At 38.2% G+C, this 18,253-nt stretch overlaps 1 protein-coding gene across 1 annotated transcript in view; it reads right to left on the reverse strand.

Annotated features, from left to right (window-relative positions):
- Positions 1-18,253, reverse strand: part of LOC150081819 (RIMS-binding protein 2-like) — a 1,020,459-nt gene that overhangs the window by 151,382 nt on the left and 850,824 nt on the right. The window contains exon 23 of the mRNA XM_090380329.1: positions 12,367-12,541. Within this exon, the coding sequence (XP_090236455.1) occupies positions 12,367-12,541 (175 nt within the window). The remainder of the gene's footprint in view (positions 1-12,366; positions 12,542-18,253) is intronic.

Below are 18,253 nucleotides of genomic sequence, written 5' to 3' on the forward strand. Positions count from 1 at the left end.
GTCTGTCATGCCTACCTGTCAATCAATATATCATTCTCAACTTCTACTACAGACCAATAACACCTACCGTCTATTTACCAAGCGAGCAGCGCTACAGTGTAGTAACGGCAAACTAGTTTGGCTGGTAAGAAGTCCAAAGTTTGCCATGGTTCTCGTGTTGGCTTTCTTTACTTTAGCCAAGTTTTGTTTTCTGATGGGTCACTGTCAAGAATCACTAGTCAGCCTGACTAGTGATTCTTGACAGTGTTACATCTGGAGAGAAGGATGATAATAGATGCATGATATTAACCATAAAATATATGATGAAAAGACAGTTTTTGAAATGGTCCTTTTTCTAGAACTTCTGATTAATTTAGTCATCTAATTTTCTATTATGTAATATTATAGTAAAACCACTAAGTGTCTAAAAATTTTTTTGTTGCAAGGTAGCAACAAAGCAGCCTGAATGGGCAATGAGATAAATAATTTTGTAATAACTGAGAAAAAGTGGAGCAGAAACTGTAGAAGATAGGCACCAGGGGGTGGATGGGATCTATCCAGTTATATTAATGGAGGCAGTAAAGGAAGTAAGCAAACCCTTAGCCATAATTATGAGAGTATCCTTGGACTCAGGGATATCCCCACAGACTGGAGATGTGCAAATGTATTCCCAATTCACAAGGGGGGGGATCTAAGGGTGAGACAAGTAATTACAGACCAGTTAGTTTAACTTCTGTTCCAGAGAAATTATTCGAGACTCTAGTCAAAGAAGCACTGCAGGAGCATCTAGACAAGACTTCAGTTGTAATTCAGACACAGAATGGGTTTGTTAAGGGGACGTCTTGTCTGATCAATTTTATTGGTAACTATGATGTGGTCACAAAGGAACTGGATACAATGAATAATTTTGATATCATATACTTGCATCTTAGGAAGGCTTTTGATACTGTTAGACATGGAAGACTGTTGTACAAATTGAAGCAGTGTGGCATTTGGGGGATATTGCTGCTATGGAAAAGGGATGGTTGAGTGGACGAAGACAGAGTGGTAATTAATGGACACTGCTCTTCGTGGACTAACGTTATTAGTGGAGTATTGGGTCCATTGTTGTTTTCTGTATTAATTAATGATATTGATGAAGGTATATCTGGCTTAATGTCTAAGTTTGCAGATGATACGAAGTTGGCAGGGTTGTTAATGACACTAATGGCAAATGGATCTATAAAATTTAAGTGGATGTGCTGAGAAGTGGCAACTGAAGTCTAACATTGACAAATGTGAAGTATATGTAAAGTAAAGCACATGGGTAGCAGTAACCCCAGAGTAACATATCAACTGTATGATACTACACTCAGGGTGGTAGAGAATGAAAAGGACCTAGGGATAATTGTGCAGTCAGATATGAAGTTTATGGGCAGTGCAGACGGTCTGCAAGAGTAGCTCATGGTGTCTTGTCAATGATATACAGGAATTTTTCTAGCAGGGATAAGGAGGTGATATCCCCTTGTATAAGGCAATGGTCAGGCCACACCTTGAGTACTGTAAACAGGTCTGGAGGCCTCGTTTTAGGAAGGATGTAGAGCTGCTGGAACAGGTACAGAGTAGAGCAACAAGATTAATGAAAGGACCAAAGTGTTGCTCTTACAAAGAAAGGCTTAAGTTATGCAAATTACAGTGTCTGGAGACTAGGCACCTGTGAGGTGATACGATTGAGGTGTATAAGGCCTTGAATGGTTTGGGCAAGTTCAATGCTGATGGGATTCTTCCTCTTGCTCAGATTACTCATCTAAGGTGACATAAATTCAAATTGAGGAAAGACAGTTGTAGAATAGAAGTATGGAAATTTTCTTTTAGCCAGTGTGTGGTTGATTTCTGGAATAAACTCCCATCTGTTGTTGTAGAAGTGGACAGCTTAAATAAATTCAAGGCAGAACTAGACAAACATCTGGAGAGAATGGCAAGGAGGGTTTTTTTTGGCTGGTTTAATCAAAAAAAAAAAAAAAAAAAAACATTGATTTTAGTTAGCATTTAGCATTTAGCATTAGTAGAGGCATTTGATGCAAGAAAGCAAGCTTATGCAGCATCAGCCAAAAAAAAAAAAAAAAAAAAAAGTAACATAAATAAATAAAAATAACCACTTCCACTTCACCCCTCTGTTCGTTCGAAATACCTGTCCAGCTGAGCCTTAAACTTATTTAGGCTATCAACTTCCACGACAAGGGATGGAAGTCTGTTCCACCCACCAACCACCCGCTGGCTAAAGGCAAATTTCCGCACATCTATCCTACATCTGTCTTTCCTCAATTTGAATTTATGCCCTCTCAGGTGATTTTTTGAGCTAGAGGAAGAATCCCATCAGCATTGAGCATGCTCAAACCATTCAAGGCTTTGTACACCTCTATCAGATCACCCCGCTGGTGCCTAGTTTCCAGACACTGTAATTTGCAAAACTTAAGCCTTTCTTCGTAAGAGAACCCCTTTGTCCCATTAATCTATCCCATTAGTTAATTTGTCCCATTAGTTAATCTATTCACGACATATCCAGAATCAAGAACTTCAATATATATAAAGACAGCTGATAGAGTACAAAACAGTAAGAGTTATATTTTTTATATGTAATGAACCTCTTCTTGTAGCTGATTATTCTAGGTTGTTGTTAGGTTGTTCTTGGTAATTAAGTGATAGAATGAAGTTACTAGAGACCTAGTTCTAACGGTTTGATATTCATGTGACTTTCATTATGTTTTCAATTGGGAGTTTTTCTTCCAGGCACCACCTGACTGCTCATTTATATTCAATACAGTTATTCAATGTTTTTTTTCTTTTTGATTTATAATGTGGCTACCCATTATCTGATGAGAGTCCAGTATGGCTCAAAACAGCTGCAATAGCATTGCCTTGAGTTTTTAATAATTAATAAATTCACCTTCTTCGTGATGCTACTCAATTTAGAAAAAAATTGTAATTTTAGGTTCATTTTTGGCATTTAGCATTAGCAAGGGCACATGATGTAAGAAAGCAAGCTTATATAGCATCAGCCAAAAAAAAAAAAAAAAAAACACGCACCCTTCTCATTTCACCCATTCACAACATATATTTGGTATAACAATGGCATTTCTAAAGTGAGAAAAAGCTTTTCACTGAAATTTTCGAGTTAGAATAATGGTCCTTGTGATCCAAAATCCATAACAGTAAAACTGCAAAAATTATTTTCATAATTTTTATCATTATGTAATTTTTAAGTCCAATAATACACACATCTAAAATTTACTTTGGGAATCGAAACTGTCAGCCCATTCGTGTTTCTGGAGAACTAGAGGTTCCAACAACTTTGTTGTTTAAAGATCTCCATAAAAGGAAAGCCAGTAAGAAACTGCTCATTTTCTACTTCCAGCCAACTTGCTAGCTTGAAGGGAATATAGCCCTCCCCAAAAACAACAAAATATAATGCAGTGAAGTTCTCTCAAACTGGGTTTTTTTAAGAACAAGTGCTAAGGCAGCTAAGGCATTGTGGTGTTGGTGTATTGTATCTATAAATTGTACGTACTGTATTACAGGTTTGCCTGTTGCCAAAAACCTGAATATTTTTTGGAAGAAAAAGCAGTGCAATCCTCAGTCAAGACCAATTCTGCAATGGTATGAAAAAATATCCATATCCATAAAAGTTCCACCAGACTTCTAATTAGAAATTAATACCTGGCCTTTTCCACATGACATGAAAGAATAGTGTTCATAATCACCATGCTAATTTTGGTGCAATGTCTAATTTTGTGTACCAGTTATTATGGAACTTTAGTTCATGTATCTTTAATGTGTATTACTTGTACATCCATAAGTGTGTATTCCAGGGTGAATTTGCATGTTATGTGAAACTTAAAAAACTTGTAACTCATGTAGGAAACCCTACTTCCATTGTGTGAGAGAGGCCGAATATGGCCCTGACTGAAAGGCTTTAAGAATTCCTCCAGCCTCTTATAAGCTGTGAATCAAGACCTCCCAAATGAGTGACAAGCAGAAAACAAATATGCAGCATTCACTATACTGCTTGAGGATCACTATGCTAGTGGCAAGGATACTATTTTAGATGTTTCTTCATAGTTGCCAGCTTTTGACTTCTGTAAAGCATGACACTGGACAACTGTAAGCAGGAGAAAATTGGAAGAAAAAATGATGTTGTCCAGTTCTTATGTGATTTTCTTCTCGGGAAAAATCAAGAGCTTGTTCACAAAAAGCAGTTCCTTTAAAAAAAAAAAAAAAAAACAAGAAAAAACAGATTTATTGGAAAAAAGCAGCTCCTTACAAAAAAAAAACAACAGGAAAATAAATTTATTTTTTAAAAAGTTCACAGTACCCTAGAAATTAAATTTCAAGATATCCTGCATATTTTATATTAAAAATAGCCACAGGATTTCTGACCAGTACAGTACGCTTTCAAACATTAGATTAAAAAGGATTTTTTTCTGTCTGTAGATTTATGTTTGCATTGTCTGTTATTAATAACTGATTATGTTCCTTCAAGGATACTATTACAGACTTTACCCTCCCCAGAAGTGTTGAGTCAAATTTTATTTATAACAATGGCCTTGCTGTTTAGCCTTGGCGATCAAGAGCATTTCCAAAACTTCACCAGAAAGAGAAGATTAAAACTCAGTTTTTGTTTTTATCACTTGTTGAATATCCTCTCACACTCAGCACTGCTAAGAGGAAATGGTAAGATTCCAACCATTACTTGGTATAATCTGTTATATTTCAAGCATACTTATGCATTTCTCAGGTCCCCAACAAAGCTATTGTACATTGGTTCTCTCATAATGGCATTTGGTAGATTCTCACACCAAAGCTGACATAATTAAGGGAAATTTTGCAGTGTCATTAAAGTCCACAAAACTTTTCAAAAAGGTGCACTGCTAATTGATTATAGTTTTTTTGACTTTGGCATTTATAAGAACATTTCTCAATAGGAACTTGTGCATCAGAGAAAAATGGCAGTAAAGTAATTTCACACTAAACAAAAGAGCAGAATCTTCTCTTCTTATTTTATATTTGCTAAGATTTTGGTAGAAGAAATGCCTACAACTATATCTGGCGCCTCCGTAGCCAGGTGGGAAGGAGCAGCAGTGAGTAGCACACGCTTCTTGATTAGACCGGGGTTCGAGCCCGTCACCACCAAATACGAAGGATGCGGAAAGGTCAGGAATGACCACCGCATGTTCACGGAGCAATATGGCCTTAGTTGCTAATGCTCCTAAAAAAAAACCAAATAACAAATAACAACAACTATATCTGAATCATTCTGCTAGTTTAGTTTGCTGTGGTAATCAATTTCCAAAATGGAAGTGGAAGATTTAAAATCTGTAGGTGTAACAAATTTATTCTTCAAAATATCTAGGTTAGTTGGTTATAACCCTGGGGGCCCACATCTGGTATGGGCTTGGCACACCCAGGGTCCTGAGCTGGATATCATCATTCTTCTCTCTTGGTGATTCCTTTCTACTTCTGACTCTCTCTCTGTCTCTCTCTCGGGGTAATTCAGAAAAAATTTTTTTTTAGCTGGTGCAGCATAAGCCTCAGGCTTCCTTGCACCATATGGCTAATATTGCACGGTTAAAAGCTATGAGAGTGGCTGTGGTGGAATATCAGCAGAATATCCACCATGCTTTGTTTTGTGCTTTTTTTGCTGCTCTGCATTCTGATTCTGCCATGGTTTGTGAAATGGTGGATGTTTTTGGAATTGAAATTTTAGCTGCATGGACGATATTTTCTGTGATGAACGTGACTGTATCAGTGATAGGCTCCTGACTGACTGTAGTGATGTCAAATTTTGCCAAATCTTGGAAGGCATTCCAGTCAGCCTGATCAATCTTCCACTGCTGTAACTTAAAAGAAAGATTTGATTTTTTTTTTTTTTTTGATTTGGTAGTTGTTGGCGCATTGGCTTCTGTGGCCATATTGCACCTCCCAAGGTTTTTGCAGTACTTTGATCCAAGCCCGAGGCGGGAATCGAACCCGCGACCTTTGGGTTGCCAGGCAGGTACTTTACCCACTCGGCTAGCCCGGTCGGCTTAAAAGAAAGATATGGTCTCCCAATATGTAAGCAGGTTATCATGGGGAAGGGATCATTTCCATAAGGGTTTTCCTCCACCTCCCAGGTAAGTGAAGGGAGGAGAGAAGGGGAGCAGATAGAAAGATCAATGGCAGAAATTGTATGGGTAGACATGTGGAAAAGGTATTTGTATCCACATTTAGAAGGGAGAGATTGTTGTTAGTGAGTATAGCTGATGTCAGCACCACCACACAGGGTGTTATGTCCATTGAAATTCCCAAGAAGCAGGACAGGCGATGGCAGCTGCACTATGAGATCATCAAGGTCTATCTGGGAGAGGTCAGCCTCAGGTGGCAAGTAAATGGAACAGACTGTTATTAAAAACCCAACCGTAAGACAAATTGCTAACGCTTCTAAGTTAATGGAAAGTGACACAGGTTGTAATGGGGTCTGGTTGCCCACACTGATTGCAATTCCATCCCCAGTTCTGTCCTTACGTATGATAGTAGTATTATGAATTGTTGGGTTTTCGTTAGCCTTTAAATATGTCTCCTGCAAGCAAATGCAGACTGGCTCATGCTTATGCAGGAAGGCCTTGTTGTTGTCTGTATTTTGCCAGAATCTATGACAATTCCACTGTAGGAATTTAGCCATTATTTGAGCTTGGTGGGTCCATCAGGCAGTTTCTGAGGTGCTGAGGGCTTACTTTTCTCAGTCTTGGATTTATCTCTTTTTGGGAAGTATGGATGCTGTCCTGTGTCCATTTCCTCCTCTGTAAAGAGTTCCAAGATGGCTTTGTCACATACCTCCTTTTCCTTGATATCCATTTTTTTCTTGAGAACTAGGATGTACATCAGGTTTCTTATTCTTTTCTATGATGATTTCTTTTCTTGCTGCTGGAGAATTAGGAGGTACAGACATAGAAGTGGTAGCTGATTGGTCCTTCTGTGTGGGTTTTATTGAACTTATCATGTAGCATGCAATGAGAGTGAATGACTCTTTTGGTGGTATGGTCATTTTGGTCTGAGTTCTGAATGGAACACCTCTCTGCTACCTTCTGAGTGTAGATTGGTTTATTTGTTGGTTTATTTCACTGCTTTCCTTGCCTCCTGATATGATATGTTCAGCTCTACCTTAAGTCTTTGAATTTCTTTTTCTTCTTTCTACCTCTGGCATGCTCATAAATAAGCAGGGTTTTCCTTTTGGCAGTTAATACAGGTGGGTTTTGTGGCTGAACATGCTGTAGTTCTATTGTGATTTGCAGCACATCAAGTGCATGCAAGGGTTCCACAGCAGGCCATCTGAGAGTTTCCGTATTTCCGGCACTTAAAGCACCATAGAGGATTTGGTACGAACAGATACACTGGACAGTTAATACAGCCAACCTTGATTTCATTGGGAGATGTTGGTGAATTAAATGTCAGGATGATGTTTCTTGTTCTTATTTTTTTTTTTATGAAAACCCCAAACACAAGAGGTATTAGACCATATAGTACTTAGTACCATAGGCCTCTGGAGCCGAGTGGTCAGGAGTGGGAGTGCAGTAGCACACACTCTTTGAGTGTGTGCTACTGCACTACTGCAAAGTGGTGGTATTACACCACTTCAAGCCTCCAATAAGCAAAGTGGCGGTTGATGAGAGTCATCTACCACCTAGCATTGCCTGGTGACACAGAGGAGCGGCATTCCTCCATGTGGTGTGGGCAGCACACCTTGACCCCTGCTTATGTTGGTTCACACCTGGGTGGTCACCCACAGTAAGCTTTTGCATGGGAGTTACTAACAGTCCCACCATCGTGTAGGTGCAAGCAAAGGATTTGGCTGTCACAGACCATCCGGACTTCGCCGAAATTGGGTTACTTCACTTGAGTGTCACCCAAATATCAGTTCCATCAGCATTTTAGACTCCCAGGTAGCAAGCACAGCTTGTCTGGAATATCTGAGAGAATGTCTGTGACAGCCTCAAGGACCAAACAATTTTTGAACAATTTTCCCATTCTTACGCATGGATATTTGTTTCACAGCTATCACTCTTTGAGAGGTAGCAAGATTATATTTAATTCAGAAGTGATTTATTTTTCAGTCACATCCATAAGATGTGAGATCCCATTCCATGATGACACCATGGGATGAGTTCAATATCTTGTGGGGAGTAACAGTGATGGGCATTCCCTCCCGTAGATGTAGCTCGGAGGAGCTGTTTTGAATGTTCATCGTCGCTTGAACGAAGCAGTTTGAGAGACTTAAGGAGAGCCTGCCAACCCTTCTGGATAAAGAAGGGCAACATTTTTCCTATGGGCTTCTCACTGGTTCAGTATTAGGAACCGATGCGTAGGCCTGATATAACTTATTTTTTCTGATTTTTTTTTTTTGCAGAAGTGACATTTTCTGGGTCAACAGTCGACTTTTCAGATAGGGACCGGGTTGGGGCCCCCAGAAGAAATAATTTTATCAGTGCCTGGGCTCCCCACCCACCACAAAGCCCACCACCTAGCAAGCAATAAATGCACTTGGGAGTGGGATGCCAGGGCTCCCCAGACACCATACCCCCACCCCCACCACCATCACCAGCCTGAATCCTGTCCCCCAGACCACAAGGGTAGGGGCATGGCATTAGCATGTTTGACCCTTTCACAACCACCCACACTGTTGAAGCAGGGGCCAAAGTAGTGTGTTGAAGCTGGGCCTCTCAACCACCAGGATCCCCCTTTCCAAATTACCACAGGTTGCAGCACACAACAAACACATCCGATTCCATTGATGTTAGCCTGGAACCAAAGTTGCGAGCATTGGATCCCACTGATGCTAATCTGGAGGACCAGCAGCATCCCTGGGAGGTTCCCTCACCAAGTACAGGTGCCCACACAAGGGGTCTAAATCTAAAGAGTCTAGAATAGGTTTATTTAATTATAATCCGTAACTTAATTTTTCTCTACAGAAAAGTGAAAATATCTATTTTAAAGTCAATATCTGCTAAAAGGTGTTCAAGTGTACAGAATTATCTTGACTGATGGGTGTTGGTGAGAAAGAGTCTTCATTTTTTGTTGAAGTATGGCATTAATTAGGGCATGAATTGTATGGGGGAGTGTATTGCATTTCTACTGAGGATTTTCAACTCTTAGTATGTCTGAATAGATAAAGTGACTATAACCAATTTGGAGTTGAACTAGTACTACTACTTCTCACTTTACTTTATGGAGACTAGATGGCCATAATTTAATTTCTGGTTTAATTTGACAAAATTTATTCATATTTTTACTGTGCTAGGATGGCTACCATCATGAAAGGCAAATTCTCAGACAATTTTAGTATAATCAGAATACAGAACCAAGAGGTTTCCAGTGGTAGATAACTGATTTTGCTGCTGTTATCTGCTTGTTTTTCCCCCTTAATTTCACAACAACTTGAAATCTTACAAAAAAAAAAAAAAAAAAAAAAAAAAAGCAATTCTTTTTTTAAATTTTACATAGCAACAAAACTGTGAAAAGTTTTGTTGCTATGTAAAATTGTAGTGAAATGCTATGTAAATTTAGATATGCCTGTAGTGTATACTACGCTCATAAATCAACAAATAAATACCATGCATTTCTATAGTGTTTTGTCCTAAGACAAATACATGTTGAATTCTAATGAATTTTGTAATGTACAGTTATTTTTCCTGGAAAGTTTCTGAAAAAACCTATAAAAGATTTGCAGTCAATTTGCAGTTATTAGTATAAACTGATATATTGGTATAACAAAACAGTGTGGATGGGCTGCTCATGGGGTTTTTGTCAAAGATATACAGGAATTTTGCCAGCAGGGATAAGGAGATAGTTATTCTAATATATAAGGCAAAGGTAAGGCACATCTTGAGTATTGCATAAAGGTCTGGAAACTTCATTTTTGGAAAGGATGTGGATCAGCTGGAATGGGTGCAGAGAAAAGCAATGAGATTAGTGAGGGGAACAAAAGCATATTCTTAAGAAGAAAGACCAGTTCTGCAAACTGTAGTGTCTGGAAATTAGGCACTTGTAAGGAGATCCAATTATGGTTTAAGGCTTAGAATGGATTGTATAAGCTAAACATTGATGGCATTTGGCATTCTTAACCTAGCTCAAACAAAACACTTAAAGGACCACAAATTTAAATTGAGAAAGGATGGTTGAAGGAAAGGTGTGTGAAAATCTGCTTTCAGTCAGAGGACAGTTCATTATTGGAACAAACTTCCATCTGGTGTTGTGGAAATAGATCGTTTGAATAAATTTAGGAAGAATTAGACATATTATCAGAGGGGAATGGACAGATAAGGTGGATATTTTTTATTATTTTTTTTTCTTCTTATGCTGTATAAGTTTCTTCTTCTTCTTCTTGGCATCATTTTCCAATGTTAATACTAAAGTTGGCCAAAAATCAAAAAATAAATTAGACTGACAGAGTAAAATGAAGGAGGAGGAGGAGGAGATGGCCTTTTTGCTTTCAATTTTTAAATAAAACAAAATCACATTTTAGGGTATATACTACCCATGGTGGTAAAAAGTGCTTTGGAGAAGTAGAGACCCTATCAAAGTTCAGGTTTAGATCCGTTCTAAGATTTTAAGCCAAATTTCCAAGTCGTGGGAGATCCAGCTTTTCTGGCTGTTATTGGGCACTAAAAGAAGAGTTTCGAAACTGAATTCACACTGGAGTAATTGATTAAGAAAGGTTGGAGCCAGACAGTTTTTAGTATTAGCATTTTGGTGCTTGGCTGTCCATTGATATTCATATGAAGTCTGGAGTATATCTGAGATTAGAAAAGTTAGTAAGAGAGACTCATATTACATTCTTTTGCCTCCAGAGAAACCAAACAGATAAATATATAATATACAGGGTGGTCCATAAGTAAAGAAACATGTTTTACTGGAAATAACAATACTATTTTAAAAATATATATTGTTATTAATGCTACAAGGAGCACAGTTCCCTAGATATTCTTAACTTCTCTAATTATTCACTGCTCAAGCTCCAGCAGATACCAGTTTTTTTGTTTTTTTTTTTGTCCTCGCCTTTTTCCCATTATTATATGGGGTCAGTGTTTTTATTGTTTTGGCATGCAATTTTTAGGGCCGGATGCCCTTCCTGACGCCAACCCTCACCCTTTATCCGGGCTGGGAATATGCGGTGGTCATTCCCTGACCTGCCGCATCATCCGTATTTGGTGGGTACGGGATCAAGCCCCAGTCTAATCAAGAAGCGTGTGCTATGCACTACTGCTCCTGCCCACCTGGCTACAGAGGTGCCCTCCAGCTGATATCAGTAAAAAGGTAAATACCAGTGCTTATTACTAAATACTTTAAACTTTAAGAAACCTCACAAAAAAGTAATCATAAGGTAATAGACCTGTATAGCATTGGTGGCCACTGAATGGAATCCCACCATCAGATCCATCGACCTAGGAACTTTTCATCTAAGAATTCATGGACAATTTCTGCATAGTGAGGTGGTACACCATCCTACATAAAAACGCAATGCTGAAAATTGGACTGTATTAATGTAATGATTTTGTCTGTTAGCAGTCTCAGGTAGCTTTCACTGGTCATAGTTACCTCAAAGGTCTGAGAACGTCTATCGAAATTCCAACCCAGGCTGTCAAGCCAAAGTATTTAAATCAATGTCAAAGAATAAATGGGGGTTGTTAAGAGAGTAACAAACACAGAATTAACAATTCCACTTAACACTTCCAATTAACAGTTCCACTTTATTTAAATATGGCTTAATCATTCCACAAACTATTGTAAATTATAACTGGGTTAGTAACACTCGTGGAAAAAATTGATTGGCAAATTCCAGTCTACTATCTGAGTTCCTATTAAAACTTTTTAGCCACATAGGATAATAAACATTGTATTTAAGTTCTTTTATGATTCTATTTAAGCTTTTATTAAGTATTTTAAATTGTTCCAAACTTTTCTTTCATTAAGAAACTTCTTCAAATGCTGTGAAAATTCTGTGGCATTTTCATATTTTGTATGCTACTTTACAATTTCCACCATCTCCTTCACTGTACTTTTCATGTTACTTTTCCTATTTTCTGATTTTTCTGAAATAATAATAATAAAAAAAAAAGATTATAAACTTTTTTTCCAATAAGTTATACAGATTTACATCAGTAATTATTCAAAACAGTTCTCTTACTTTTGGACCACTCTGAACGGATAATCTCAATCATTAGTGTTAAAACCATGGACGCCAAACATAAATAAGTCATATATAGATGACCACATACATTTTTCTACTTTAATACAATTGCTTGAACTATAGACAAATCTTCTGAAATGTAATACTATTAAATTAATTAAATTAATTCTACTTATGTATGGACTTACCAGAAGGGAATGAATAAGGAATGTGAGCATGCCCTACAACATTCTCATTCATAAACTGTTCCGTTATAAATTCATCCTCCACCTGAACTTCAGAAACCATGTTACAGGGCACATATCCAATATGACCATTTGCTTCTCCTTTGTAAAATCCATCAGGATCTTTGTCTCCAAATACCTACAGAAAAAAAATAACACTGGTCAACAAAATGAAACTTTTTTTTTTTTTTATCAAAGATGTAAACACACTTTTTAAACCATAGATGACACATGTAGTTTTCATAATACAACTGCTGATAACATTGGTAGGTATCAGTTATAAACTAGATGATTCCATTAAAAAACAGGAGGCTGACTACAATTACATTTTTATGTAAGGCCCCGGGTGCCAAGCGATTGTGATCGAGCGTTTTCTCTGTGCTTAAAGTGAGATTATCTAAAAGCAATATATAGTTCTTTTAAGTTTCTATCCTTAACAAATTTATTTATTTAATACCAGCTCCTGTTACAAAAGTAGCAAGAAATAAAAACCATCTTTCTTTATTTTTCTTACTTTTATTACTAACACTTACTACTTTATGCTTGGTCACACCAGGCACTGCTCCTGCCTCCCCGTGGCGTGGCGGGGCCGGAAACCTTGGCAGAAAAGCTAATCCAAGGGCCAAAAGGAGCAAACATGGATTAAAATGCATTTCTGCCTCTAGAGCCGACAATCTCTCGGCCAGAATTAGATACTGAACATGACACATCGCAACCCAAGAGATTGAAAACCACTTCCTCAGCGACAGATTTTCCTGCATTTCTTATAATGCACTCTCTTGCAGATCAGCCTCTGAGTAAGCTCTCTCTGTTCCTTATCCAGAAACACTGGAAAGTCTGGCAGGATCTCCCAAGACAATCAAGAAACTTCAATCAGGGGACCTTCTAGTGAAAACAGTGAACCATAAACATTCAGAGAAACTGTTAAGACTTACAAACTTTGCTGCAATTCCAATAAAAGTTTCTCCCCATGCAACCCTAAATACATCTAAGGGTTTTATATCCAGCTGGGGTCTATTGAATGTCACAGAGGTGGAGATAACACAAGAGCTTCAAGATCAAAAAATTATTGCTGTGAAAAGAATTATGGTTAAAAGAGAAAATACATTCATGCCTACAAGGAATATTATTCTAACCTTTAACATGCCAAATCTACCACCATCAATAAAAGCAGACTATTTACTTTGCTGCATTAGACCATACATTCCTAATCCATTGAGATGTTTTAAGTGCCAAAAGTATGGCCACTCTCAAACAGCATGCAGAGGAAACCAATTTGTCCAAATTGTGGGTCCTCTGACCACACCCAAAGTGATTGCTTGGCAAAAGAAATGACTTGCCCCAACTGTAAAGGAAACCATCCTGCTTATTCAAGGACATGCAACAACTGGAAAACTGAAAAGAAAATTGGGAAATATAAGATCAAAAATAAAGTAAGTTTTCAAGAAGCAAGGAAAGTAATTTCTCCCAGTATGACTAAGTGTACATATACTGTGCAAAAATATCAATCAGTGGCCACCCAAACTGATGTTACAGCCCCTTCAAACACTTCAATCTCTGACTGGGCTCAGACTGTTCTCTCTCAGAAACAGTCCAATGTCCCTAAGCAGTCGAACCAGGCAAGTATTACTGCACTGTACCAGCTACATCTCCTTCTCCTCCCCAAGTGATTGCTTCTATATTGAATAATCAAAGCTCACATTTAAAAAAGAATATCCAAGAAACATCTATGGATATAATTGACTTGTCCAGACAGGAAGAACTGATCTTAGAAATATATGCAGAAGAAGAAATGGACACCAGTAGGCCTTTCTTCTCTAAAAAAGACAAACCAAAGCTTGAAAGTCACAAGCTAGTCACATTAAAAAAAAAACAGATTACAAAAAAACAGTGGGGGTATATTGGTCAGTGCAGAGATCCAGACCAAGCAAATTGTTTTGAAAACTGAAATTGAAGTTGTTGCTGTATGTTTGATAACCCAGATTGTGTTAACATTAGTATCAGTCTATCGCCCACCAAGTCATACCTTCTCTTACTAAGATCTTTAAAACTTGCTAATGTAGTTACCTTCGCTTTCTGTCTCTTGGGGGATTTCAGTGGCCACCACCCCTTATGGGAATCGATAAAATTAGATACACATGGCCGACTAATCGAAACCTTTCTGTTATTTACACTGGTGCACCCACCACATGCATTTACCAACTGGAGAAACTTCTGCAATCAACCTATCAATATGCTCCCCGATTCTGTTTCCAATCATAGAATGGTCTGTTATGGACGATCCCATGGGCAGTGACCATTTTCCAATTATTTGTGATCTGCTCACTGCACAACCACCATTAACCCAACCCTGCAGGAAAGGGAAGTTCTCTCAAGCCAACTGGGCCAAATTTCATTCAGTTGTCACCCGGGATGAGCAATATTTAAGAACACAGTTAATAGTTGAAGTCACAGATTATATCACTTCACGCCTACTATCTGCAGCTAAATGTTAAATTCCACTGTCGAATCCCCAGTCCCGACGACACCTTTACAATTAGTATTAGTATTAGTATTAGTAATGGCCGCATGGTGCAAGAAAGCCTATGGCTTATGCTGCACCAGCCAAAATAAAAAAACCGAATAACACAATGATAAAAAAAAAAAATAAAATAAATAATAATAATTAATAAAAGAAAAGAAAATTAAACCTATCATCCTATGCACTTCCCTCACCCGAAGGTACTATCCAGATGACCTTTGAATGTCCCCAAACTGTCAGCCTCTACCACCCATGGTGGCAACTTATTCCAGTAATTTATAACTCGCTGGCTAAAATAAAACTTCCTGCAGTCTAATCTAAACATTTCCCCCCGTAACTTGAATTTATGTCCTCTAGTTCTGGCATCATTTATAATCTTGAAAATTTTGTCCTCGTTCATTTTACTGATGCCTCTCAGAGCCTTAAACACCTCAATCAAATCTCCTCTAAGGTGTCTAGTTTCCAAACTCTGCAACCCACATATTCGAAGTCTTTCTTCATAAGGACGCCCTTTTGCCGATCTCACCAGGCGAGTTACCCTTCTTTGCACCCTTTCAAGAAGCTCGATGTGTTTCTTTAGGTGCGGTCTCCATACTTGAACACAGTATTCCAAGTGTGGTCTAACAAGAGACTGATATAATAGGATTATCACGTCCATATCTCTACTTGCGAAAGTTCGAGAGATCATTGATAGGACATCATGGGCCTTCCTTGCAATCTGTTTACAATGCTCAGAGAATTTCATGTCTGACTGTATCGTAACACCCAAGTCCCTTTCCTCCAGTACTGGGTTTAGTTGAACTCCACCAAGTGAATAAATTATTTTGGGATTACTGTTTCCCAGGTGTAATATCTTATACTTTGTTGGATAAAGCATAGCTGCCATTTTTCTGACCATTCCCGAAATATATCTAGGTCTCTCTGAAGAAGCTCAGCTTGACAGTGATCATTAACTACTCTACCAATTTTAACATCATCTGCAAATTTAGACATCACGCCCTCTATCCCTTCATCGATCTCATTCAAACCTCTTGCTTAGAGTTCTTCCCAAGATTGCTCAATGTCTTGTAACAGTTCTTCCCTCTCATAGGTTGTTAATTGGCATTTCAGCAAAACATGCTTTTGTGAAACAATTCTCAATCGTTGTTTCTGTCACATCTTGACTCCAAACTTTTGTCAACTCTGATATGCACATCTGCAAATCTATAACAGAATCTATAGGTTGGTTTGTTTCTATTCTCAGTATAATTTTTTTTCAGTATACGCCTTCAGTAGAGCATTTTCAAATTCTTGATAATGCCTTGTTCCATTGGCTGCAGTTTAGACGAGGTATTCGGAGGGAAGAAAACAAGGTTCACACTTCTAAATTTTGAAATTACTGAGTGAAGGTAGGCAAGGCAATTGTCGACAATCAAAGGGATTTTTCTGTTTTCTTTTTTCATCTTTCTATCGAATTTTAAAATCCACTGTTCAAAAATTTCACTTGTCATCCAAGCTTTTTTGTTGTAGCCCAACTCTAACGACTTTACTCCTTTGAAACATCAGGGATGGTTACTTTTGCCTATTCCCAAAAGCTTCAGTTTTCCATTACCAGCCATATTTGCACCAGTCGAGACTGTAATTCTCTCCTTACTATTTTTACCAACTACATATTTATCACCATTAAAAGTCAGTGTCTTGTTCGGCAAACATAGGAACAGAACACCAATGCTAGGAGTTTGGTAAATAAATTTGATGAATTTGAGGTATTGCTCAAAGCATCATATTGTTGGAATATCAGAGACGTTGTGCCACACAGATATAAGGAATGCAGAACTGGAATTTGGGAGTACAACGTCTACAGAAAGGATAGACAGGGTAGGAAGGGAGGAGGAGTTATGCTATTAGTTAAGAAACACATAAAATCTGAGGAAGTGAAGCCAGTTGACACCGCTGGACAGTGCAGTGTCAAGTCAGTTTGGTGTGACATAAGCATTGGGAAATCAAAATTGAGAGTAGGAGTGTGCTAGGCCTAATGACTCTGATGAGTATAATAAGAAACTATACAGGGAAATAGAGTGGGCCAGTAAATCAGAGTCTTATAATGGGGGATTTTAATTTCCCAAATATTGACTGGAATTTGTGGGTTGGTCACTCACACACTAGCAAGGCTTTTGTGAATTTATTGGATGATTGTTTTCTACATCATCATGTTCGGGAGGCAACTAGAGGGAGTAATACTCTTGATTTGATTATCAGTAGTGATTCTTCATGCATTAAGAATCTGCAGATAAAGGAACCACTAGGTGGCAGTGATCACGGTGTGCTGAAGTGGGAATTACTCAAAGAGGTAACTACCATCAGGGGTAAAGGGAAGGTTTTTGCTTTCATAAAGGTGACTACGGTGGTCTGAGACAGTATTTAAATTCTATACAGTGGGACCAACTGATGATGTTATTAACAGCAAATTCAAAATGGGAAGCATTCAAAGAACTTATCTTGGAAGCTACTAGGCTTTACATACCAACTAAGAAATATTGTTCAAGGTTTAGGCCTAACCGAATGTCAGATGAACTAATGAGACACGTGGCAGAGAAGAAAAATGCATGGGATACATATAAATTAACACGTAACACAGAAGCCTATGATAGATATAAGCTGGTCTGTAACCAAGTCACAAAGGAGGTTAGGCAGGCAAAGGCAGATTATGAGAAATCTTTGGCAAAGGATGCAAAGAAAAATAGCAAAGAGTTCTTTACTTATGTAAACTCTAGAAGGAAGGGGATGAATCAGATTGGTCTACTTGATATCGATGGTTCAACTGTTGATGATCCTGCTCAGGAAGCTAACAAACTAAATGAATATTTTTCATCGACATTCACACATGACGAGTTATTCAGCGAGGGGAATGCCAGAGGTGTATTTAACTCTGGCAGTAAGCTAGATAAACTTGTAATAACTGAGAGTAAAGTGGAGGAGAAATTGTTGAAGATAAAAACAAGAAAGGCACCTGGGGCGGATGGGATCTATCCAGTTATATTAAAGGAGGCAGAAAAGGAAGTAAGCAAACACTTCGCAATAATTATGAGAGCTTCCTTGGACTCAGGGGAGGTACCCATAGACTGTAGACGTGCAAATGTGACCCCAATTCACAAAGGAGAATCAAAGGTTGACACAAGTAATTATAGATCTATGAGTTTACCTTCTGTTCCAGGAAAATTAATGGTGGCACTGGTTAAAGAATCACTGCAAGATCATCTAGACAAGACTTCAGTTATAGTTCGGGCACAGCATGGTTTTGTTCGGGCACAGCATGGGAAGTCTTGCCTGACCAATTTGATTGGATACTAT

This window comes from Mastigoproctus giganteus, chromosome 8, assembly GCF_048544385.1.
Source record: "Mastigoproctus giganteus isolate SK-2022 chromosome 8, ASM4854438v1, whole genome shotgun sequence".
Classification (NCBI taxonomy): domain Eukaryota; kingdom Metazoa; phylum Arthropoda; class Arachnida; order Uropygi; family Thelyphonidae; genus Mastigoproctus; species Mastigoproctus giganteus.